This window comes from Ailuropoda melanoleuca, chromosome 6 (assembly GCF_002007445.2).
Source record: "Ailuropoda melanoleuca isolate Jingjing chromosome 6, ASM200744v2, whole genome shotgun sequence".
Classification (NCBI taxonomy): Eukaryota; Metazoa; Chordata; class Mammalia; order Carnivora; family Ursidae; genus Ailuropoda; species Ailuropoda melanoleuca.
The window spans coordinates 6,858,263-6,884,892 of record NC_048223.1 but is presented as its reverse complement, the minus strand read 5'-3'; the positions used below and the strand labels follow the sequence as shown (position 1 = coordinate 6,884,892).

The following is a 26,630-nucleotide window of genomic DNA, read 5'->3' as shown; positions in this document are numbered from 1 at the left end:
AAAAAAACAAGCAAAATACTGGGCCAAATTGTAATCACAGCACTAAGTAACTAAACAAAACACTAACATTATGCTATAGTTGAGACTGCCTCTTCCTGTAAATATAATTACGTGCATATCAGTCAACTTACAACTCCAATTAAAAAATTCATTTTTTAAAGAAGATTTTATTTATTTATTTGAGAAAGAGAGACAGAGATAGTGCGAGTGAGCACGAGGAGGGAGGAGAGGGAGAAGCAGGCTCCCTGCTGAGGAACCCTGATGTAGGGCTGGATGCCAGGAGCCCAAGACCATGACCTGAGCCGAAGGCAGATGCTTAATCGACTGAGCCACCCAGGTGCCCCCTAATCAAAAAATTCTAAAATGAGGGGTGCCTGGCTGGCTCACTTGAAAGAACATGTGACTGTTGATCTTGGGGATGTGAGTTGAGCCCCACAATGGGTGTAGAGACTACTACAAAAGTAAATAAACTAAAGAAAAAATTCTAAAATGAAATGAGTTGAGAACCTGATCCATGAATGGATGATTATCATATGCCATTATGGTGAAATGATCAAAGAAAATAACTAAAGAATAGTTCTATTTAATATGCTCCTCTTGGCCCCAAATAAATCTTATTTACATGATACTATTTGCACTTACATTACTCTAGAATAAACTATAAATTACCTACCCTCCTTCCTACAAAAATGTTACAACAGCTTTCCTATAATGCTAATTTAAACAAGAGTAAAATATACACAAACATTCAATTACCTTCAGATAATGAAGGGCACGTTCTAATTCATCCTTGGAACAGGAACAGACCAAATGAGAAAAAATATATTTGAAGTTATTTATTAAAATCTCTCTACGATTGACATTTAATTGTTTTCCTAAAGTTCGAATGAGAGCAGAAGCTGCAGGGCTTGCTTTGGCGGCAAGGTCAGGGAGCAGAACTTGTAATGTCCTCTGAAAAAAAAAACACTACAATTACTAAAAAGTACAATTGTCCAGGTAATAACATATTCACATTAAGTTATGTGCAAAAATATTTTAAAATGCCTAACAAATTTGGAGTCCATATGTGACATACTTAAATTCAGATTTACCATTTATTCATTCAACAGATATTTACTGAGCATCTACTAGGATTCAGGCACTACAGGTATAGAAGCAAAATAACGGCCAAGGTCTCTGACAGCACAGAGTTCACACTGTAGCTAATGTATAAGCTAATACATTAAGTAAAGAAGATAATCTTTCATGAGTATGTGTTAAAATATACTCACGCTCTTAGGCAGACGTTCCAAGTTGGATTTATTATTTGGGCTAACTTGGATTTAGACAAGCAAGAGTAACCATAATAGAATATTTTAAGAGTTTTTTTAAATTAAAAAGTTGAAAAAAATTTAAAAGTTGATGCTTCAGGGGCGCCTGGGTGGCACAGCGGTTAAGCATCTGCCTTCGGCTCAGGGCGTGATCCCGGCGTTATGGGATCGAGCCCCACATCAGGCTACTCTGCTATGAGCCTGCTTCTTCCTCTCCCACTCCCCCTGCTTGTGTTCCCTCTCTCGCTGGCTGTCTCTATCTCTGTCAAATAAATAAATAAAATCTTTAAAAAAAAAAAAAAAAAGTTGATGCTTCAATATTAATAAAACCATTTTAACACACTCACCATCCCAACATGGCAAAAAAATCTGTTTTGATTTTGGTCTATTTCCTTTAAGATCTTCTTCATTAAATATATACAAAATTCCAAACATAAAATGGTTGGCCTTTCATTTGTTCATTCAGTATGTATCTAAAAAACACCTACTACGTGTCAGTCACTATCCTCAGCACTGGAGATGCAATAGTAAGCAAGCCTCAGTCCCTGCCCTCAGAGAAGCTTACACCTTACTTGTTTTATACCTTTCAATATAATATTGAAATGAAGCTATTTTAAGACTGATTTAACATTTTAAGATAATTCACAAAATATTAAAAATTATTATATTAATGGTTCATTACATAATTGTCTATAACCTAAATACAGACATTTAGTTTCTTTTCAGGGTTTTGTTTAGTTTTGCTACTTGGAAAATGTTGCAATGAACACCTGTACTTTTTGGTTCCCAGAATGAAATTACTGAAGGAAAAGATAAGAATATCTTTATGATCCTTACTGTATACTATCACATTTCCTTACAGGATTTGACCAATTTATAAGCAGTTTAAGTTTGTTTAAAATATAATATTGTAGGGAGAATTAGTTCTGACAGTGTGAATCACTATTATAATTTATTAAGGATAATGATAACTTTGCCCTTGGGAAAAGGTAAGAAGATAATCTACACCATCCATCTTTCAAACCTCAATCCTAATGACATTTCAAAGGCTTCCCAAACCACTCTATACTACAAACTCTGTAATCTGAATTCACAGAAGATCATATATACCAATAGTTTTGTACCATATTACTCTAACTCCTTAGGGATAAAAATGGTATTAGACTGTGCATAACCAATGGAACCAATCATAGCACTAAAGACATAAGGGTTCAGTCAACTGAATTAGACAGCATTAATCGATTCGTATTAACCTTTCAGGATAACTAACAATATAAAGCAATAACTCAAATTAACATGAATTTAAATTTTATAACATATCAAAGACAAAAGAAAACATGTAAATTTGAAAATTCACAATCTGTACTTGCCAGATTTTCCTTAAAATAAGACTAGAATGGAATAAATGCAAAATATTCAATTGAAAACCTCAATTAAGTCAACTACACCTTGCAACTTACAGTAAGGAAACGATTAAGATCAGGAAAGTCAAAAACATTGGCAATTTCAGACAAGGTATTTAAAGCCATTTCTCTCTGGTGAGCCACATCTTGTTTCCGCATCTCAGCATTCTGGCATGGAGTACTAGGAAGTGCTGTCATCTGACTGGAATGGAGGGATTCTACTAAAAACTAGAGCAAAACAATTTGGTAATTTTTACAAGGAAGGAAATTTAACGAATTCTCTCTAAGCTAACATAAAGGACATTATCAGTGCTTTAAACACAGTGCCTGAATTAGCTCATTCAATCTTTAACAACCTTAATGAGGAAGATTATGTCATAATCTCCCTTTTACAAATGGAGAAACCAGGTTTAGTTAAGAAATTTAAATTTACATCACTAACACGGCAAATCCAGTATTTTAACATATCCTAACTTTTCAACCATGAATTGAATTGACCTTTTTTTAAAACAAAGTGCCTTACCCATAGTATCAAGCGATAAAAAAGTTTATCCTAAAAGAAAGGCTAAAAAAGCATTTCTTAACAGATTCACAATAGAGCATAATAATTCAATATATCATAAGATGATTTTTCCCCCTCCCATTTATAATATACATCTTCACACCAAGATCATAAAATATAAAACTGGTAAGATTTAGGTTCCCTTATTAAATAAACTGAATATATCATTTTAAAAAATATCCTTTAGGGACACCTGGGTGGCTCAGTCGGTTAAGCGTCTGCCTACAGCTCAGGTCATGCATGATTCTCAGGGTCCTGGAATCAAGCACCACATCAGGCTCCCTGTGTCCCTCTCCCGCTCATGTGTGCACACGGTCTCTCTCTCAAATAAATAAATAAAATCTTAAAATATATGTGTGTGTATGTATATATATATATATCTTTTAAAGCAGGACAAATAAAAAATATGTATGGCTTTTTTTTTTTTAACTCTTGCAAAGTACTGCTATTTCCTATAGTCAAGGCCAATCCTGACTCTCACCTGACAGATGGGTTTCTTATACTGGCTGAAAAAGTTTTGCAGTTTAACACTCTTAGCTGCAACCAGAGCTCTGATTTCTGTATATGCTGCTCCAGAGACAGATGCTGACTTCGATAATAAACAATGCAATAAATGCAAAAGTGCAAAAGGTACCAAATCTCCTTTTGCTGCCCTAAAATTAAAAAAAGTTATCATCAATGTCTCAAATATAAATGGAAATCCATAAAAAGTACGTGTTGATAACACATTTCTTTCTATATCATATCTGTCACACCACCATTTGTAACACAAAGCAAACAAAAAAGGAAGTATACAAATGCTGCCAAATATACCTTCCAATATCCCCTGTTGTAAGAATCAAGGTATCCTTCAACTCATTATTTCTTGAGATTTGAGCATGTGTATATGCTTCCTTCATTCTTAAGACAAAAAGCTAGAATAATAAAATTAACTAGTTAAAGAATTTTTTAGAGTCAGGTCAATGAAGATACAAACATTTAAAAATAAAAACTATCAACCTCTTTTATAAATCCATCTTCAGAGTCCAAAGATTCCAATATATGCTTGATATTTCCACTAAAAGCCACTCTCACATCCTTGTCTGGATCTTCCATTAAATTTAATAAAGTTCCAAGAACTGTTTTCACATCTGTTTCATCTTCTCTAAAATCAAGGTGCTTACAAAGATGATATAGATTATCTATGAAAGCTAAAGGGTGAGAGCATATAATACCTAATTTAACACATCAAAGTTTTACAGTAAAAATACCAATAAACAATATACAAAGATTTCTAACATGCCTTAGAACGTCAATATTTAAATTAGTAGAGCACACAGAATTGTGGAAGATTAAACTGAATATTTACAAATTTAAATTTACTTTATACTTAATAAAAATTATAAATACTTTGAATCTAAAATTCCAGATTTTTTTAAGTTATAAAATGACTAGTCACTTAGATTTTATAAATCATTATATTTTACCAAGATAGACTTAAAAGCACATTTCACTAATCTGGAGTGCGTGGGTGGCTCAGTAGGTTAAGTGTCTGACTCTCAGTTTTGGCTCAGGTCATGATCTCAGGGTTGTGAGATCAAGCCCTGCATCGGGCTCTGTGCTGACTATGGAGCCTGACTGAGATCCTCTCCCTCCCTCTGGCCCTCTCCACCCTCTTAAAAAAAAAAAAAAAGCACATTTCACTAATCCAAAGAACTGTGAACTAAGGGCAATGTTAGCCTTACTGTTAATCTCACATTACAAGACTTAGGGAGTCCTAGAAACTACCTATTATGTATTATTTTGAAAACTTGAGAACAAGTTGCGATTTATTACCCAAACAAATGGATCTTACAAGTATTTGTGTAAATCTCATGCTCTCAACATACTCATATATCATTACCATTGGAAAAGTGGCTAAGAAGATAGAGCTTATATACAGTCCTCAGTTGGGCAAAGTATCTAATTATTTGAAGTTCTGAAGGTCCAAGGTAGTGGCAGGGACACACTAAGAAGGTCCCTGCTACCTCTAAAGAGGATATAAAATATTGAACCTCATGATACTGAACCAAACACCAGGGATCCCCAAATAGGCTGTCATCAAATGAGCATTTAAAAATCCAAAAATTACTTCCCTTGTTAGTTCTGTGACACATTCTAATTCCAGATATCCCACTTACAAGTAATCATTACATGACTACTGAATCAAACATGTCTAATTTTTTAAGGCTTCGAGCTAATTCTATCACTGATTTAAAAGAGAGGTTAAAAAGGTTTTAAACTAGGGCGCCTGGGTGGCTCAGTTGGTTAAATGCCTTTGGCTCAGGGGCGCCTGGGTGGCTCAGTGGTTAGGCATCTGCCTTCAGCTCAGGGCGTGATCCCAGCGTTATGGGATCGAGCCCCACATCAGGCTCCTCCGCTGGAAGCCTGCTTCTTCCTCTCCCACTCCCCCTGCTTGTGTTGCCTCTCTCGCTGGCTGTCTCTATCTCTGTCAAATGAATAAATAAAATCTTTAAAAAAAAAAAAATGCCTTTGGCTCAGGTCATGATCCTAGGGTCTTGGGATCGAGCCCCATGTCTGGCTCCCTGCTTAGGAGGGAATCTCCTCCTCCCTTTCCCTTTTGCCCCTCCCCCACTCATGTGTGTTCTCTCTCTCTCTCTCTCATATCTTAAAAAAAAAAGGTTTTAAAGTATTAGATAAATCATAACAAATCACTCACCAAGTTTCACTGGACTAGGTGTTTTTTTTTTCATTAGGAAAAGGAAAGGTTTGCAAAGAGAAGCTTTTAGTTGAGAAGATGAACATTCATGTTGAGAAGTGACTTTAAGGCTTTTACAGAAGAGGTCAATATGTCCATGTTCAGAGAAAGGTTCTGTTAAAGAACTTGTCAAATAAAACATGCCATGAAGCGTACAGATAAGCTGACCAAGAATAGAGGCAAATTCTTTCTTGACAGTGTCAGAATCATCTTTGACTTTATCTCTGGGGAGAAAAAAGAAAAGGTACTAACTAAACCTCGCTTTATTTTGTAGTCTAAATAGTCTTTCTTAATTTGGGGCAAAAATAATGGTAAGACAAAGCCTAGAAAGAAGAAAATTTAAATTCTAAAACTAAAATCAACATTTGCTCTATATACCCAGCAATATACATAATTTTCATATAGTATGACTTTTCCAATCAAGTTATATATTCAAATTAAAATATTAATACATACATAAGAATCTTGGGAACTCTGTTACATGAATTCTGCTGCTGCAATAAGATAAAAAATCCATTAACACAACTAGCTCGGATTACTTCATGGGAGCTCTGTAGGGCCCAGCTATAAATTGCTGTTCTCCATTCAAGGAATATTCTTCTCGGAAACAAAGTTAGAAGAAACACACACCGTGACTGTGCCTGTGGTGCTGAAAAAATTAAGTCTATTAAACAAGATTTCTAAGCGTTAATTTTACTTATAAATTTATGTATACACATATTCATTTTATGTATGTATTCATTCTTTGTTGTAAAGTAACATTTAAAATACCTGTAATATTAAATTAAAAGCTTTTTCAAAAATAAAGCAAGTGCACTGAAAAAGATCTATGTACAATCTTACTAGATAACCAGAGAAATGCAACTAAAAGTCACACCCATCAGATAGCAAAATTAATTTCTTTTAGTTACCTCAATGCTTTTTTTTTTTTTTGACAGCAAACATTTTGAAGTCTGATAAGTTAAGATGTGAGACAATAGGAACTCTCATATTTTGCTAAGAGGAATATAAACTGGAATGGCATCTTTACACAACAATATGGCAGAACAGAGCTGGGGAGTGTGCCAATCCTACAATCTGTTCAATTTGTTACTCTTTACAAATCTAACCTCCTTTTTGAATTGTTAAAAATGTACTTCCTCTTTTAATTATTGAAAAAAAAAAGCAACGTGTTAGAAGTCCCACATAGAGATGAGTTAAAACACACACAAAGAATTTTGTGACCACTTACAGTAGCTATCTGAAATCCTCTGGCTTAATCCTAAAAGATTAGTGGCAAACGTGGTCAACTTTAAAGAGCCATCATCAGAATGGGAATGAATCCATGGAAGTGAGAGCATTCCACATAAATCTTCCAGAATATGATCTTCAAAAGAAGTTTTCACTACAGAAACACACAACAGGTGATTAATTATATTTTTTTCCTTAATCATAATTACCTGTATCTTTTTTTTTCAATAAAAATAAATGTTCTAAAGATCAGGTGGAATTACAGCATTCAATAAACAAAGGTTCTTAATATAGAGATGATGTTATGAGGTCTGTGAACCCAAAGAAATTAAATGTGACTTTATAAAAATATGCATCCATGCATTTTTTAGAAGGATCATAGCATTTTTCAGAAATTCTCAAAAAAATTTAATGGTTATAATAAATCATTTCTATTGGCTGAAAAAGAATAATATATCAAAATATTACACAGACAAGTTTGGAACGTAGAAATTACCGAAATAGAACTGAAATAGAATGAGAACTAAAATCAAGAAAAAACTGCTGGGTATTCCAAACATTTGTGCATTTAGGCCGTAGGCAAAAGAGAGCCTATTTCTATACTGATGATCTTTAAAAGTTATTTTGTTCTACTGTTTATTTATACTCACCGTGAATATAAATCAGAGCATCATATATTTTCACCACTTTATCAATAATTGCCTCCAGGTCGGGCTTCTGAACAGATTCTAACAAACTCCTACAGCTCTTAAGCACTTTTGTGTAAAAATCCAAAGACATCCAAGTTACCTCTATTGAAGGTTTCTTCTTATATTTCTGTTGACTGTCCTTGAAATTATGGCTGCAGTTGAAACATTTTTAAGACACAGAATTACAATGAATTTTGTTAATAGTCCAACCTAATATTGACGTAAGCCAAAAGAAATTGTGAGTATAAAACTAAGTTTAAAGCAATTCAAAGTAAATATGTAAATTAATTAATATGCCATTACTATTTTAAGTTTAAACTCTATGTCAGTCTAAGTCACTCTTAGGATTTGATAATTAAAATAAATCTAGGATATTAAATGTGGTATCACCAGGCTTAAAAATGACACAAGATATCCCTGCATAATTATTAACTGCCTTAAAAAACCCTTTCTTAGAAATAGAAGAGTAGATTGCAGCCTAATCAGCTATTTCTTCAAGTTGTCTCAAATTCCAAATTTAATGCAGTCTGAATTAATATAGTTTTTCTTTAAAATCCTCTTCATAACTTTTTATTGGCTAGTTAAGAGTCAGAAAATAACAACAAATGATCACGTAAAACACTAACAAAGAGTTTTGGTCTGTAACTTGACAGTAAAAATAAGATTAAATCTTCAGAGAAGATTCACACTTGTTTTTTCTGATAGAATAATTAACCTATATTAAAAATACCAAACTGAAAAGGCACTTCTAACGAGTTCTAAATCCCTACTCCTATTATCAAAGGGAAATGTTCTTTTGACTACATGTTTGACTAAAACAACATTGGCTTTTGAGTTATCTAAAAATGTGCTCTGCTACTTTCTAATCATGTATGCCCAGGAAAGTTAGTTTAGGCTTCAGACAAAAACAGTCTTGTTAGAGGAAGTAATGAAGGAGATGACCACCAGTTGACCCTCAAGCTGGACCCAGGCCATCAGAGGCTCCTCACCCCTTCCCTTGTCTTTGGAATGTACACTCTGTCTACTGGTCCCACAGTGGGAGCTGTTTCAAGGACACAGCCCTGAGAGTAAGGTGTTGTTGAGACCATCTGGACTGAATACATGACTTAACCCCATTAAGTCCTCCATATAAACTTCTAAGATTCTGGAAAGTGAGTCGAGAGATCGATTTGTCTTTCACAGCTGCCTGAGACAAGTCTTGTAAGTAAGTTCCCTTATAAAACCTACCACCTACCAATCTGGAATGGTCTCTTTCTTCAGTCTCTCCTTGCCCTGTGCATATAGGACCAATTTATGAACCAATAAGCCTCAACTTCTCTAAGCCTCAATCTCTAATTTGTAAAGTAGGTATAACAGCATTTAACTTACAGAACTGTTACAAAGATTAAATAATATATGTATAGTACTTAATACAGTGCCTAGCATTTAGCAGGTGCTCAATAGAAAACAAATTTCTTTTCCAATTCACTGAAAAGTGTGCTCTAAGGTCACACAAATTGAACAAATAATGAAGTCTCCTAAAGCAATAAATCCAAATTTATTACAGACAACCCACCCCAAAAATACAAGTTGTTTTACCAGTCCATGTTTTGATGAGAACAATGAACAGTACACAGAGCAGTCAGCTGTAGGACAACAGTGATTCCTTCCAAAGTTGCAATAACAGGATTCTTTAGACTACCATATTCAAGGAAAATCTGAAGGGACTCAGCTTTCTGTTTCAGGGCACTCCATAATATGCTCTTCTTGCTCATATCCACATGTTTAATTCTGTAATTAATTATAACCATAATATAAAGGTATTTATATTTAATATAAATTTGGTTAATATAAAATTAGCTCAATTAAAACAACTTTCAGGGCTAACTGAAATATGGGAATTTTTTGATCACATTATTTGTTAACATGTTTAAGTTTATTTGTTAACATATTTTAAATTGCTGATGAATATATAACTTCAGAGATTTTCTAGATATTAAGAAGTTAATCTGACAGGCAAGTAAAAACTTAAAAAATCTTTTAAGTAACCATATGTAGTCATGTTATCTTTCACATCAGAATGGACTATAAGTATTAAAATATTTTAAGCATTCCTTTGACTACCTTTGGACTATAAGTATTAAAATATTTAAAGCACTCCTTTGACTACCTTTAAAAAGAACAACTGCTGTTCATTTAAGCCGAAGCACTTAACTAAAAGTGATTTTAAAAAGTGATTAAAGTTTTATTAAATGACTAAATACAAACTGAATGAAGGTCATACTCCTCAGTCTGTTTTGGTGGTCTTTTGGAAGAGTTTAGAGATGAGCTGAGTCGACGCCTTTTGGCTGATATCCCATCACTATTACTGCTCAGGTTTTCCTGTTGAATTTGGCATTGAACCTCCTCAATGATTTCCATACTTTCCATTTTTAAGGCTGCATAAAGTGGGCCCAACAAATACTGAGAAAGTAAAAATAATTTCAAAAACTATGCCTTAGGAAATATGTTATTCAAAGACTGTAAAAATTCATTAGGTTATAAGTTTTCTATTAGGGTAAACTATTTCCAGAGTTTCATGAGGTAAAACAAAGACCTAAATTAATCTATATAATTTCACAATCTATAAATAGACACATATATGATTCTGTATCTAGAACTATGGTTCTATAGTCGTAAAAGTCTTAAGACAAATTCTCTCTCTAATCTGTTTTTCTCTCGGTCAAAATGCTACAAAGTGGGGCACCTAGGTGGCTCAGTTGGGTAAGCATCTGCCTTCGGCTCTGGTCATGATCCTACAGTCCTGGGATCGAGCCCTGCATTGGGCTCCCTCTGCCCCTCCCCCTGCTTGTAGTTGGTCTCTCTGTCTCAAATAAATAAATAAAATCTTTATTTAAAAAATGCTACAAAGAAAAATTCTACAAGGGAATTACTAACCTCTTCCATACTACAAATCCAGCAAGACTTACAGGTAAAATACTTACTCACATTACTGTATATTTTATTGCACTGCCTGTCTCTCACAGTCTGAATAAGAAAAAAGGCATAATTTGGCAAGACTAGTACTATATACCCATAGGTTTTCTAAATGTGATTAAATATAACCTGTCAAAGATAAAATCTAGGTGAGTGCTTGAAGTTTTTTCAATTAAGTTGATAACTGGTCCCCTTTTATTAATAACGCACTAAACATGCTTACACTTCACAAATTCTACTTTATAACATTCTACTCCATTGGCAGTTCATTACCAACTTAGTGAAATCCTTCTCAAATCAAAGTAAAAGTTCATAATAAGGAGCCAAAGTGGATTGTGAAAAAAATTATTTCGTTCTGAATATACGTTTAAATTAAAGATAGTCTATTTTCTCATGATTACATCTTACGTTTATGCATGCACTTACACTATAAACAAAATACATACTTATCAAGCAACCTTAAAAATGACTTACCTCTGCATCTACCTGAAATCCAAGCACATCCACAAGAACTCTACAAATGTTTCTCACATAAACCTTCCTGACTTGTAGAGCAGATTCATACCCAGCTGGCACATATTTAAGGAAATACTGCAGTAAGTGGCACAAAGCTGCTTTTAGCAAATCAGACTTAAGCCGCATAAGCACACCATCTTCAAACATGACACAGAGTTTTTCTAGCAGCATATTTAAATAGACAGGTTCAATATTTCTATAAGCTTCTGCTGCAAAGGGGAACAGTGTTCTTATCAGCTTTGATAATGGTTCTTCATAGAGTTTCAACTGGTCAGCATCCATTTCTACAAGATGTTTTAATAATCCTAAAAATGAGCTGAAGAAAGTGCTGGCTGGTTGTGCTGGTAATCCTCCAAGCTCAAAGAGTTCAGTTAAAAGGCTAATTGCTAAGGATTTAACTTTTGGACTACCATACTCTAGCAGAACACAACCTATCTGCCAAAGAAAGAGTTCTTGCCTTCTAAAAAACACAATTGCAACAATACGAATAAGAACTGTTAATAAAGTGACTTCAATAAATTCTAAATTTTGCATGTTCGTGAATTGCAAAGGAGCTGGTTGTAAATATCCCACATGTTCATCTAATTGACTTAAAAATCGGCTAACTACCACTGGCCATTCCACAAAGTGTCCCATTGCATTTTTTCTGTGGAGGTAAATCACATCTTCAAAAAGATGTAGTAATTCCTTTGTCAGTACTCCAAAAATTGCAGGGCTCTTGCTTTTAAAAAGAAATAACAATGAGCAGACAACTTCACAGATTTTCTTGTGTAACATATGACAGGATGGAGTTGCTGCAATCCGCAGAAGTCTTGTTATGATCCAATTACTGAATTCTTTGAAATAAACAAAAAAGATATTAAATAAGTATATTAGAAATGCTAATTACTTTGATAAATCCTTGATGATGCATTTTTATTTTAATTTTTTAAAGATTTTATTTATTTATTTGTCAGAGAGAGAGAGCAAAAGCAGGAGGAGGGGCAGAGGGAGAAGCAGGCTCCCACTGAGCAAGGAGCCTGATGCAGTACTCGATCCCAGGACCCTGGGATCATGACCTGAGCTGAATGCAGATGCTTAAGTGACTGAGCCACCCAGGCGTCCTGATTCATTTTTAAAGTATAACACTAACAGTCTAGAACATTCCCTACACAATGGAAATATGATAATTTAGTACCAATTTTGGAGTTGGACATTTAGTACCAATTTTGGAGTTGGACAAAGTCCTAGCTTTCCACTTACGAGCTGTGTGAACTTTTCATTTCTCTGAACCTCAGTAACTTTATCTATAAGAAGGGAATAATGAGGGTTACCATGAGGATCAAGTATGATGATATATGTGAAATTCTCAGCCTAGTGCTTGAAGTTCAGCAAATGGTTACTATTATCATTCCTTCAACAAAGTTATTGAGTACCAACTCTGTCCCAAGTGCACATAAACACAGTCCTCGTGAATCTTGTAATATAGTTTCTCAAACTTAAAAAATACATTTTATATCATGACCCAGTCTACATATGCATATTTATTTTATTTAAATATGAAACAAAAGTTTCATGAAAAGTATTTATTACATGCAACGTATCATGATATTTTCTAGTCTATTATATTTTATTTTCATAACCTACTAACAGGTTGTGACCTGTTGCTTAAAAAAGTGTGTCAAAGGGGCACCTGGGTTGTTCAGTCGGTTAAGCGTCTGCCTTTGGCTCAGGTCATGATCCCAGAGTCCTGGGATCAAGCCCGCATGGGGCTCCCTGCTCAGTGAGGAGTCTGCTTCTCCCTCTCCCTCTGACCCTCTCCCCTGCTACTGCTCTCCCTCTCTCTCTCTCTCTCAAATGAATAAAAAATCTTAAAATAAAATAAAATCAAAAAGTGTGGCAAAGAATACAAATAGGTATTTATAATCCAGCTTAGCAACCACTGTGATAGAAGAAAAGCAGAACACTGTATTAACGGAGCATAAAGAAGGAGCAACCAAGCCAGTGCTAGGGCAGTCAGGAGTTCTGGTCAAAAAAACTTTTTGGAGGACATGCTATCAAAGTTGAACACTGAAATTCAAGTAAAAAATTTTTAAATACTCTATTGTACAGAAAAAAACCAGATATTTGCTTTACATCTTTCTACAAGGAGGCTAATAAAGGGACAAAAGTAGTAGGAACAGTAAGGGTAAAGCCTAGAAAAAAGCTTCAACATCTAGGAGTCAGCAAAATTGTTTTTAAGGGGCTAGATAGGAAATATTTTAGGTGTGAGGGCCATATGGCCTCCATGTCAACTACTCAATGATGCCTTTCTAGTAGTTACAAATAAGGAAATACAATAGGTAAAAGCATTGATTTTCCAATAAAACTTTGTTTACAAAAACAGGCAGCTAGCTTGTGGGCCACAGATTGCTAATGCCTGATCTAGAAGAGATTATCAAAAACAGAAAAAAGAAAACTGCTCAAATGTTCAATGGCAGATAAACAAATTTGACTATTTCTATTCCATCCTGGGTACCTGCTTCATAACAAAAGAAAATAAAGATGCATAAAACAAAACTAACCACTACCATTTTGCTCCCTTAAATTCAAAGCAAAATTTACCAAAATATGTATAAAATCTATGTTATATTTGAGAAGAGCAGAAGAGGGTAGATTTCATAAAACCAATTGCAAATGAATGCACAAATAGCAGGACTTACCAATACAACTGCCTTTGGCCTCATTTTGCCCTTGGCTTCCATTCACATTTACAAACATAAGTGGGGAGGACTTCATTATATGTTGGATGAAATCAAGCAACATCACAGAGGTTGGCTGAGAGTCAGTTTTCTTTACAAGTTCTAGAGCAACTAAAATAATAAAAGATTCATTTTTAAGAGTCATGACAAATTAGATGGCAGTCCTTTTGTTAAAAAACCAGACTTTGGTGACCAGAACTGTGTCTAGTACAGTATTCATGATAAATTGATGGGACTAAACTCTACAATCCTTTCTAATTTTAAATGTTTAATAATCATGCACATTCATCTATTATACACCCATTCACCAAATATAGATTAAGGGCCTACAATATGTCTGGCACTATACTAAAATCTGAATGGGAAAAAAACTTCACCTGATTAGGTGAGGGAATCAGACAAACTAATAATTTTAATACGGTGTGTTAACTGCACTAATCCACAAGAGAGGAAACAAGTGTCTGCGAAGATGCTGATGAATTTACTCCTAGATGATGAGAATTTGGTCAGAAAGGCGAAGGGCAAGTGGTCTAAACAGGGAAAGTACCATAACAAAACATATCTTGCAAGTATTCAGTAGTCCTTTGTTATTTTTCAGCAACTCGTAATTTTATAGATTGGAAAAAGAAAGGCTAAATTATTATTGTAAATAATATCTGTGCCGAATTTGGAAGTAAGTTTATATACTATGAGCCAAATGCTACTCTGTATTACTCCTTCCATGTAATTTTAACAGATATGACAAATGTGACACCATTTGCCAAGTTGGTAATATTTGTCTTTTAGATTGCCACAAATAAGGAAACAGTTGCTTCAACAATTCACAAGATCTTATTACTTTCCACAAAGTCACCAACTCTTATAAATGGCATTTGTTTCTCAACCACTAGTTTTAAGACGTAGCTAAAACAGGTTCCACATCATTGGAAATGGGCAACTACTTTTTATCTATTATAATATCTTATATCAAAGAAAAACGCCATAGCAAGCACCAGAAAATCTACGTAACCAGCAGGAAAACAGAATTACTTTAAATGCCTAAATCACATTATGTAATAAGTTAATATTGTAAATAAGTTGCTTGAAAATAGTAACTATCATAAATACTAACTCTACATTTAAAACTACATGAAGAAAAATGTTAGCATAATGTTGTACATATGGAAAAGAAAACAATTTAACTCATAAAATTTATATAAGAAAAAACTGTTTCTTACCAACATTGACATCTGTAAGTATTCGGTCAATAAACTGACATAAAATTTGTCTTGGCTTCTGTACAACTGTATTATATTCCTCTGGACTGGCACTAAAATACAAATAAAAAGTTTTTTAGCCTTAAAGAGACATTTCTAAAAAATTATCTATATTTGAATTTATCAACTGTGTTTAGTCTTAACGTTGACATTCATTGTATCCTTCCATTTAAAAGTGAAAGAAAAATCTAAATACATTTTACTGATTTAGAAGGGAAAAAACATGCTAAATGACACCAGAGGCATCCAATATGCAAAATCTAGACCTGCCCTGCCCAATATAGCAGCCATTATTTATGTAGCTATCGAGCTCTTGAATCATGGTTTGTCCAAATTGAGATGTCCTTTAAGTACAAAATATACATTGAATTTTGAATATCTGGTACCAGAAAACGTATATCTCATTAATAACTTTATACTAATTACAAATAGAAATGATAGTATCTAGATATACTGAGTTACATGAAATATATTATTAAAAATTACTTTTACCTATTTTCTTTTTACTTTTTGTCATATGGCTACTAGGACATTCTTAATTATACATGTGGCTTGCATTTTATTCATATAGAGCAGTACTGATCTACAGAACATAGTTTCTTCAACAAATGAATTCCAAGGGGAAAAATAAAGAGGAGAAACCTATAACAAAGACTTACGAGCCATATCAATCAATTACAATCTATGATCCTACTATGGATTCTGATTTTATAAATACTAAAAAAAAAACCCGAAAAACAAAAATAAAACTATTAGCAAACTGTATATGACAACTGGGAAAATTTAAACACAGGCTAGATATTTGATGTTATTAAGAAATCATTCTTAAGTGTGATAATGGCATTATGGAATGTTTAAAAAGTCTTTACCCTTTACAGATAAACATTGATATTTACAGATGAAATGATGTCTCGAATTTGCTTCAAAGTAATCTTAGTTGAGAGGAAGAGGGCCATGAATTGATAATTATTGGGTTAAATGGGCAACTGAAATACCATTTTCCCTTCTTTTGGATGTTTGAAATTTTCCACAGTGAAAATTCAATAAAATATTAGGGAAAATTACATATATTGAGTATTAGGGCCAATCAAGAAAAATAAATATTATAGAGAAGATACAATAATTAAGCAGAGCAACTGTATCTTAGAATCCTAAATGAATTGAACTTAACTAAGCTCCATGATTTGGTATAAACCAGCACAGAACTGAATGTAAGAATATAGTAGAGGGGCGGCTGGGTGGCTCAGTCGTTAAGCGTCTGCCTTTGGCTCAGGTCATGATCCCAGGGTCCTAGGATCGAGCCCTGCATTGGGTTCCCTGCTCAGCAGGAAGCCTGCTTCTCCCTCTCCCACTCCCCCTGCTTGTGTTCCCTCTCTCGCTGGGTCTCTCTCTGTCAAAGAAATAAAATCTTAAAAAAAAAAAAAAGAATATAGTAGAAAGTCTGTATTCTACCACTCAGGATGAGGAATTATACAGTCATTCATATAAACAACAACCATTTATTGAACACCTGTAAAATGCCACACTAAATACCAGAAACAACTGCTGGGGGACGTGAAAGACAAGTTAGTGGAGGAGACTGATAAGTCAACCTAGACCTCTCTATCCAGGGTAGATTGTGAAGCCATTCATCAAAAAAGTTAACATAGGAGGAAGCACAGGTCTCGGAAGAAAAACAAAACCAGTTTTAGAAATAGTGAATTTAGGGGCACCTGGGAGGCTCAGGTCATGATCCTGGCGTTCTGGGATTGAGCCCCGCGTCAGGCTCCCCGCTCAGCGGGAAGCCTGCTTCTCCCTCTCCCACTTCCCATGCTTGTGTTCCCTCTCTCCCTGCCTCACTCTCTGTCAGATAAATAAATAAAATCTTAAAAAAAAAAAAAAGAAATAGTGAATTTAAGGTCTCAAGGGAACAACTAAGTAAGATGTACAAAAGACTGCTGGAATTAAAGTTCTAGTCCTCAAGGGGTGGCTGGCTGGCTCAGTCAGTAGAGCATGTGAGGCTTGATCTCTAGGTGGTAAATTCAAGCCCCACATTGGGCATAGAGTTTACAGAAAAAAAAATTTTTTTTAAAGCTCTAGTCCTCAAGAAATATCTAGCCTAGAGATATAGATTAAATCATCATTATATAACAATATCTATTCAACAAGGCTAAACATTTTCTGCATTATTACATATTTCACAAGCAGTATGATAGGGATATTAAGCCCTAATTTGCATATGAGGCTGACATTCGTGGAAATTATATAATCTACCACTACTATAGCTAGTGGTAGTGGAAGCCTTGAAAATTAAGAAGTAATAAGGAAGCCAAAGAGAGAACCCTAAGTTAAAGTTAAAGGGGCCATGAAGGAGAAAGGAAAAACAGCCAGAAAAACAAAAAGAAAAACCTTAAGAGGCATGTTCTAGAAACCAGGTTAGAATTTCAAGGAGGGAGCTCCAGACAGGATCAAATTAAATTTGTTTGCTAAAATGTTCTTTGAATATATTTTTTATAATGGTAAAATATACTTAACATAAAATTTATTTAAACCATTTTAAGAGCACAGTTCCATGGCATTTAGTATACTCACATTATTCTACACCATCACCACCATCTCAAGCTGGAACTTACTTCTCAAGCTGGAACTACTAAGTTACTGAAATTAACAAATACTGACAAGTAATATAAACCCTAGGTATACAGAATCAAAAACCAAGTAGTTATATTTGTACATGAAAGTGTAAAAAACTTGGTGCTATCTATCTTATTATTAAAAGCAGCCCTGGCCCATAGAAATAATGCAAGTCACATGTTTGATTCAAATTTTTCAAAGTAGCCACATTAAGAATAGAAAGAAACAGCAATTTTCATCATAACAATATATCCAAAATATTATGTGAACATGTAATCGATATTAAAATTATTAAAGGGACTGTTCTACCTTTTTTTTTTTTGATACTCACTTTGAAACCCAATGTATATCTTACATTTACAGAACATCTCAAGTTAGATAAGCCATACATTTGGCTAGTGGCTACCATATTATAAAACATCACAGATTTAAATATAACAAAAAATTTTAAAAGTCTAAAATTATAAGGTAACATCAGTTGTTTTAGACAAAGTCAAGACAGTTTGTCTTTATAAACCAAGTGTAATGTGGCAAGTATTTAGAAATGTGAAATGAGGAAGTGTGCTGGGAGAGGAATCAGGACGGTGGATGGTGTTGAGTTTTCTACAAAGTTTAATTTTCTATGAAGACAATTTTTGTCATTTTTATCAACATTTTTGGCACAAATCAACTTGTGTCATTTTTATTAAAAAAATTTTTTTTCAAGTAGGCTCCCCATCCAATGTAGGGCTTGAACTCACAACCCCAAAATCAAGTCACACACTCTATCGACTTAGCCAGTCAGGCACCCCATTTTTATCAGTTTTTTAAAAAGGTGAATTGAGAGACTGTGGACTCTGGGAAACAAACTGAGGGCTTCAGAGGGGAGGAGGGTGGGGGGCTGGGATAGGCCGGTGATGGGTATTAAGGAGGGCACATATTACACGGTGCACTGGGTGCTATACGCAAATAATGAATCATGGAACATTGCATCAAAAACTGGGGATGTACTATATGGGGTGACTAATATAACAAAATAAAAATTATTAAAAAAACCCTAAAAACTAAAATAAATAAAGAAAAAGGTGAATGGACTATCATTCATTGGATGTACTATTAGAATACTCACTCATGGGAGAGTGAGCATTTTTTTTTACATAACCTCTACCTTGGAACTAACCTAAGAGGGTATACTTAGGAGGAAATTTAAGTATCACCTGAAGGTTGCATACGTCAGCAAATACTTGATTACTTCCTCTGGGGCTAGCATCAAATACCAGGTTAACCAAGATATCATGCATCAATCCTAAAAAATTTTGTAGATTAAAAATTTAAAAAGTAAACAGGTAATTTTAACACCGCATGGCTAAGTATTAATAGAGCCAAGACAGAACACAAGAGGGACACTCAGCCCTGAGCAGAGCCTATCAGTCCAGGCTCCCTGAAGGAAGTGATACAAAGTGAAGTCCCTAAGGGTCTAGGCAGGTAAAATAAGGGAAAGGAGGAAGTATTCCAAGCCGAGGAAACAGCATGTGCAAAGGCTCAGGAGCAAGAACACAGGCTGCTCCAGAAACTGTAAGGAGTTCTTTTTTTTTTTTTTTTTTTTTTTAAAATTTTTTTTTTNTGTGACAGAGAGACAGCCAGCGAGAGAGGGTACACAGCAGGGGAGTGGGAGAGGAAGAAGCAGGCTCCCAGCACAGGAGCCTGATTGTGGGACTCGATCCCGGAACGCCGGGATCATGCCCTGAGCCGAAGGCAGACGCTTAACGACTGCGCTACCCAGGCGCCCCTGTAAGGAGTTCTATATGGCTAAAGAAGAGGGAGGCAGTAACTGGAGATGAAGCTGAAGAAAAAGTATAAGGTCAAAGCTCGAAGAACCAACTAAAGAGTTTGGATTTTGTACTGAAGGCAATGAGATATTGAAAGGTTCTAAGTAGGAGAGTGAAGGGTAAATGTTTTTAAAACTTGAATTCAGTTATGTTATTTCTGTTTAAAACATTCCAATGGTTTCCCTTTGCACTTAAATCTAAGCCTTATTCTGGCCTATAAGGTACTAAAGGACCTGGCCCATGGCTACTCCTCCACCCTGAACTCACAACAGTCCCCTCTTTGCTGACTATGTTTCATCCTCTTCCTAGTATTTAAAAAAGTAGGTTCATTCCCACCTAGAGACCTTTGAACCTCCCATTCAATCTCAGACACTTCTCCCACTTTCACATGACTGGCTTCTTCTCACCATTCAAATCTCTAGGGGCTAATGTGAATGCTTCCCACACTTTCATCTCCCTCCCATTGCCCCATTTAATATTTTAATAGTGACTATCATTATCTGAAAATATCTTGTGATTACAAAGTAATATTAAACAGGAAGGTCAGAGAAGGCCTCTCCGAAATGACATCTGACTGGAGCCAGTCTGTTCAGTGAGAAGAAACAACAAGGTGCAAAGCACTGAAGGCAGGAATGACCTTGGTGCATGTGAAAAATAAGGCCAACGTCACTGGAGCAGAGTAAGGAAAGGATATGTGGCCCTGAAGTCAGAGGCTGAAGTCAGAGGCTGGCAAAGGTGAAATTATGCAAGACCTTAGAGTTCTAGGGAGAAGCTGGATTTTATCCCAAGTGTGCTGAAAAACTAACAGGAGGTTTTAATCAGAGGAGTAATGCTACATAATCTACAATATAATTTATGGTTGTTAAAATCACTTTGGTTGCTGAATGAAAAATCCATTATAAGTGGGTAAAACGGAAATGGAGAGATGAGCTGAGAGATTACAGTAATAATCTAGATAAGAAATTATGAGAATAGCAGTGGAGACGGTGAGAAGTATATTTTAAAGGTAGGGTTGTCAGGACTTGCTGAAAGATTATTAAGGGATAACAGAAAGAATCAAGAATAACCCCTAGGCTTTTGGTTGGTACATTTACAATAACCTGGGAAGGAGCAAGTTTAAAGACAGTAAATTAAGAGTTGTTTTGGATTAATTTTCATTTCAGATATAGAGATGTTCAACAATAAGCAACCTAATAATATCTCTGGGTAGAGATATAAATTTGGGAGTTGTCAGCATACAGATGATATTTAAAGCCATGGGACTAGTTGAAGTTATTTAGGAAGAGAGTAAAGATGAAAAGAGGACAAAGGATGTACCAAAAGCACATGGGTAATCAAGAGATATCCCTACCTCAGCGAATGGGAGAGAAAAAAAAAGTAGGGGAGGATGGGATATGTGGAGAAGTTGTACTGGCTATGTTTAGCCTTTTTTTTTTTTTTTTTTTTTTGAGACAGAGACAGCACCCAAGTTTTGGGGGAGAGGGAGAAAGAATATCAAGCAGACTCCCCGCTGAGTGGGGAGCCCGTCAAAGGGCTAAATCTCACGACCCTGAGATCATGAACTGAGCTGAAAACAAGAGCCAGACACTTAACCAAATGAGCCACCCAGGTGTCCAGCTATGTAGAGTCTTAATAGCATATGGGACACCCAGCTAAAACTGCCAGTATACAGTTGTATAAATATTCTATAGAAAATGGATGTGGTTTGGAGGAACGTATCATCAAATAGATGGTAGTTGAAGGCAGGAGTAGATGGGATCACCCTGAAAGACTATGCAGAGAAAAGAGTGCTAATAGCAAAAAACAGAAGCAAAATTTATCACTGAGACAGAAGAGCCCACACATTAGAACAGTTAACATCTCATTTTTTTCAAAAATCGAATTGCCAGTCAATTAATGAAAAAGGGGGGGGGCGAAAAGACCTTGATGCCTTGAATCTGAAACCCAGCTCTGATAACTGCTAACACTTCTGACTTTGGTTCTTCAATTTCTGTGACTCAGTTTCTTACTGAATAGTGATAAAATGTACTCCATTCTACATCATGGAGATACTATCAGACAATAGGCTTGAATGAAGCTGTTTCAATGAGAAACTCATTACAGTTAAAAACTATTATTACACAATTCCCTATGGGTCACCTTTTCTATTCTTTCTCTTAGAACAGCCATAATTAAATGAAATGAAAGGTAACATAAGCTCTGGTGATGTAAGAGACTATAAATAAACCCAAGATACTATTATTTTTACTAACAAGTCTCATAAAGGAAGGAAAAAAAGAGGAAGAAAAGTACTAATTAGTTCATTCTACATTAAAACAAGATGTGAAAAAAATATTGAGCTTCACATTGAGCCTGAAAGATGAAATCTGTACATTAATTTCCTAAAATGAGCACCTGTATTCATGTTATTTTATAAAATGTTAACACAAAATATGCTTGCAACACTCATGCAAACTGAAAAAAACACAAAAACAGAATGATTCAATTAAGACAAGTGTGGTTCCTTCATGTATCCTCTTATTTATGACTGAGGAAGGCTAAATAGTCTTGTATGGGCAACAAGTGGAGATGAACACAACTGCACTGCAAAAAGGAAGGAATTAAACATCCCACGGACTTTATGTCAGTTCTGACTTTGTGTGCTAAGTTTTCAAGCACCTTAAAAAATTGGGAAGCAATTATTCCTATCTTCAGAACGGCCTATGGTTTCATTTTGGAGAAATCAACTGCCTTTTCTTGCAATTGGCGTTCCTTACACAAACTGAGAACGAGGGATTTTTCTTCTAAAAGAGGCAGTTTGGGTCAAAACGTAAAGCTAAAAACCCAATTCCTCCCCGAGCGATCACAAAGAATAGAAACGGGGGAAAGTTCATGGGTCAAGTCCGTCATCTAAGGAAAGAGGTTTCCGGGAAGCAAATGAGTGTAGAAAGTGATCAGAAGGGGCAGTTCCCTCTAGCTGCAGGGGACAAGACCCGGGTTAGGGACGAGCTCCCGGGCGCCGCTCAGGTAAAATGCGGTCAGCGAACGCCTCTCGTTCCCTAGACCGGCTTCCCAAAAGTCTGTGGCGACGCCTCGCAAATTTTTAACCATCTCGCGAAACACATCCACAAAAGCCGGGGTTGAGGGTTTCCGACGCGGCACGCGCGCGGCTGGGTAGGGAGAGCACGTGAGACGCCGGCCTGGCCGGGCGGAGGAGGACGCGGGACCGGGAGATGCCGGGCCTGGCCCTACCTGCCCAACTCCCGCAGAGCGGGGATCATAGACGCCAGCTCCAGGCCGTGGTCGCCCATGCTGAGGCCGCGCGGCACTCATCAACGGCGCCGACGCGGACTCCCGGCGTCTCCACGGCTACCTCTGGTGGGAAGGCACGGCGCCCGACGGTGCCTCGCCAGGCTCAAAACTCCTCCCGGAAGCCGCCGCTGGTCCTTCTCTGTTAGGCCCTATTCTTTTTCCGCGTAGGACCCGGGGGAGGCCGGGAGGCCGAAAAGGGGTGGGGCAAGCAGGCGGAGCGCGGGCCCGTCAAGTTTCCCACTGCGGATCCGGCTTAGGGCGGAACCCGGGCTGGGTGTGATTCGCGGCGAGTTTTGGTTTTTAGTCCGCACCGTTTGCTGCTCCCAGCTTGGGAGGCTCAGCAAGGCAAGATCCTACGTTTTGGAGAAGAAACAGGTTTGATGGGCATCAGCCCTGCCTCCCTCGCATCACCAAAGTGAGAACTGAGACAATTCGGCGAGTAAAGGGCACGACTAGATCCCAGGTCTCCCCATGGCGGAACGCCCTCAGGTTCCTACCATTTTTCCGGCATCCTTTCTGAGAGATACGAGGCTCCTCCCTGTCTTTCCTGTTTCAGCAGGGTTTTTTTCCACTTGAAGTGAGGCTTTCTCGAAGATATTCCCAATCTTTATATTTAAAAAAAGGGTTTGGGGGCGCCTTGGGGGCGCGGTCGTTAAGCGTCTGCCTTCGGCTCAGGGCGTGATCCCAGCGTTCTGGGATCGAGCCCCACATCAGGCTCCTACTCTGGGAGCCTGCTTCTTCCTCTCCCACTCTCCCTGCTTCTGTTCCCTCTTTCGCTGGCTGTCTCTCTCTGTCAAATAAATAAATAAAATCTTTTTTAAAAAAATAAAAAAGGGGTTTGAACTTTTTGTGTGTGTCTCGTCAAATCAGCGTCAGTACTGTGTATGTTTATGTCACCTTTATGGGCATCTTCTACCCACGATTTAATTTTTAATGTAAATCAACGGATTTTGGCTGTAGACATTTTCTAGCCCAACCCAGTTTGTTTATTTGAAAAGCGGCCATCATAAGAGACTGTTAACATGTCAAAATTATGCATTTAATCAGGCCAAACCGTGCAGTGTGATTACATTTGTTCCAAGGTACATGAGGATAATTACTGATATAGTACCTAAAAAATATCAAGGGGCGCCTGGGTGGCTCAGTTGGTTAAGAGTCTGCCTTTGGCTCTGGTCATGATCCCGGGGTCCTGGGATAGAACCCTGCTGGGGCTCCCTGCTGTGTGGGGAGTCTGCTTCTCCCTCAGCCCCTCCACACCCACTGCCTGTTTGTGCTCTCTCTCTCTCTCTCAAATGAATAAAAATCTTTAAAATAAAAAGTAAAAATAAATCAGTAGTGGAATGACAGCCAAATATGCTCCTGCCTTAGGGATTTTGCATTTGCTTTACCTTCTGCCAAAATCTTGAGCGCTCCTATCATTGAACTCCTTTTAAGATGGTTGCTAAAATGTCACCAGAGAACCTCACGTAGAATAGCACGCTTACACTCGCTCTCTTTCCCTCTCCATCCTGCTTTATTTTTCCTCATAGCACTTGGAACCGAATTGTATATTACATACTATTATTGACTGTGTCCTCCAATTAGGAGTATTAGCTCCTGGGAGCAGTATCTTATCTGATTTATTCACTGCTTAGATCCCCAGCACCTAAAACAGTGCCTGGCACAGTGTTCACTAAATATTTGTTAAATAGTTGGATGCTATAGCAAAAAGAACATGGGATTAGGCGTTAGAGGCCCTGCACAAGTTCTCATTCCACCTGCTAGAAATTATATGACCTCAGTAAAATTATTTAACCTCTCTGCAGTTTTGTTTTTTCATCTACCAATGGGATCGGTAATATCTAGTCCACAAGATTATGATAAAAATTTAATAACAGGTAATAGAATCACATAGTGGACCCATTTCTTAGTTAAAATAAGTAAAGTATACAATACATGCCAACAAAGATGGATCTTGAAAATGATTAGTAAAAAGCAAATTGCAAAGGGATGCATAATATTGTATCACGTATCATTTTAAAACCACAAACTAAGTTTTCATGTGAGTTTTGTATACACACATACATAATAAAAATGTAAAAACATGGCTGGGAAGGATATATGTCGGCTCTAGGAGAGTCGTACACCCCTGGAGAAAGAGAGAGGGGAATGAAATGATGAGGTTTCAACACATCTGTGAGGGTTTTCTTTTAATAGGATCTGAATTGATCATGACAAATGTAACTTTTGTTATATTTGGGTGAATGTTATATGACTTTGTATCTGTATGGATATGATATCCCAAAATGTTTTAAAGAATAGACTTTTAAAAGATTTATTTATTTTAGAGAGAGAGAGTGTGCAGGGGCGGGGGTGGGCAGAATGAAAGGGAGAGAGAGAATCCCAAGCAGACTCCGCACTCAATGTGGAGTCCCATGCTGGGCTTGATCTCACCACCCTGAGATCATGACCTGAGCCAAATCTGAGTCCCATGCCCAATTGACTATGCCACCCAGGTGCCCCTAAATATACTTTTTTAAAGTTTCGATTAGATGACACATATGAAAAATTTTATCAACTAAAAAGTAACAAATATTAAGTATTATTTTTAGATGATATGAAGAAGATTATAAAAATTACAATGTTATATGGAAGGCAGCAACTGAATAGCATTAGAATTCTGAAAGGCAGTATACATTGGAAACAGTAGAGCTTTGGAAATCCAATTTAATTCAAAAAGTTACTTTTATGCAAGATATTTTGTTAGGTACTTCTTTTTATTGTTGTTAGGTACTTCTATGACACAAAGATGAGGACGATGAAGTGTCTCGACTAGTGTACAAACTGTGGGTGTAGAAGGACATCATAAGAATTCAGAATATGGGGGGCGCCTGGGTGGCATAGCGGTTAAGCGTCTGCCTTCAGCTCAGGGCGTGATCCCGGTGTTATGGGATCGCCCCACATCAGGCTCCTCTGCTATGATCCTGCTTCTTCCTCTCCCACTTCCCCCTGCTTGTGTTCCCTCTCTCGCTGGCTGTCTCTATCTCTGTCAAATAAATAAAATCTTTAAAAAAAAAAAAAGAATTCAGAATATGAAAAGCAAAGCAGAATCTGATGAATGCATTGAGAAATATAAACAACATGCACTGGGAAAATAGCAGAGGAAGAGATCAAGTACGCTCTGTGGAGAGGAGGTGGAGCAGGTAGGGGCTCAAGGAGAATGTGGCACCACTCTGAGATGGGACGTGAAGGAAGGGCAGGATATGAAGAAACCAAGATTGGAGAAGAGGAATATTTTCTAATTAGAGGCAGCAGTATGAACAAAAAGCATATGGAGGGAGAGACTGGTGGTGCAGTTCAGCTAATATTAGGGAACATTTAGAGTACTCCGATTGAGATACTTGTAAAAACCTCAGTAAGCACTGAAGAGGCACTGGAAAATCTGGCAGGAGGGTGCAGGACAGAACAAAGGAGGGTAGCTGATTACTTCAAGAAATCAAACTTTAGTATATCAATAAATGAGCAATTGTCATTCCAAGCAGACATCCTCCCTCAAGGTAC

At 36.6% G+C, this 26,630-nt stretch overlaps 1 protein-coding gene across 3 annotated transcripts in view; it reads right to left on the bottom strand.

Moving 5' to 3' along the window:
* Positions 1–23,256, bottom strand: part of ATR (ATR serine/threonine kinase) — a 93,429-nt gene extending 70,173 nt beyond the window's left edge. Inside the window, exons 1-15 of one of the 3 annotated variants that reach the window (XR_004625986.1) lie at positions 23,031–23,256; positions 15,340–15,431; positions 14,084–14,233; positions 11,361–12,238; positions 10,195–10,373; positions 9,510–9,701; positions 7,893–8,083; positions 7,244–7,396; positions 6,469–6,661; positions 5,974–6,236; positions 4,275–4,465; positions 4,089–4,189; positions 3,757–3,928; positions 2,771–2,941; positions 757–951 (exon numbers count right to left, since the gene is read on the bottom strand). Coding sequence is in view for 2 of the 3 variants with exons in the window: in XM_002916862.4 (XP_002916908.1) it covers positions 757–951; positions 2,771–2,941; positions 3,757–3,928; positions 4,089–4,189; positions 4,275–4,465; positions 5,974–6,236; positions 6,469–6,661; positions 7,244–7,396; positions 7,893–8,083; positions 9,510–9,701; positions 10,195–10,373; positions 11,361–12,238; positions 14,084–14,233; positions 15,340–15,431; positions 23,031–23,089 (3,180 nt within the window). In the remaining variant the exon portion in view is untranslated. Of the gene's footprint in view, positions 1–756; positions 952–2,770; positions 2,942–3,756; positions 3,929–4,088; positions 4,190–4,274; positions 4,466–5,973; positions 6,237–6,468; positions 6,662–7,243; positions 7,397–7,892; positions 8,084–9,509; positions 9,702–10,178; positions 10,374–11,360; positions 12,239–14,083; positions 14,234–15,339; positions 15,432–23,030 lie in introns of those variants that run through there. The other 2 variants (XM_002916862.4, XM_034661880.1) reach the window with 2 other exon arrangements.
* Positions 23,257–26,630: the final 3,374 nt, after the last annotated feature.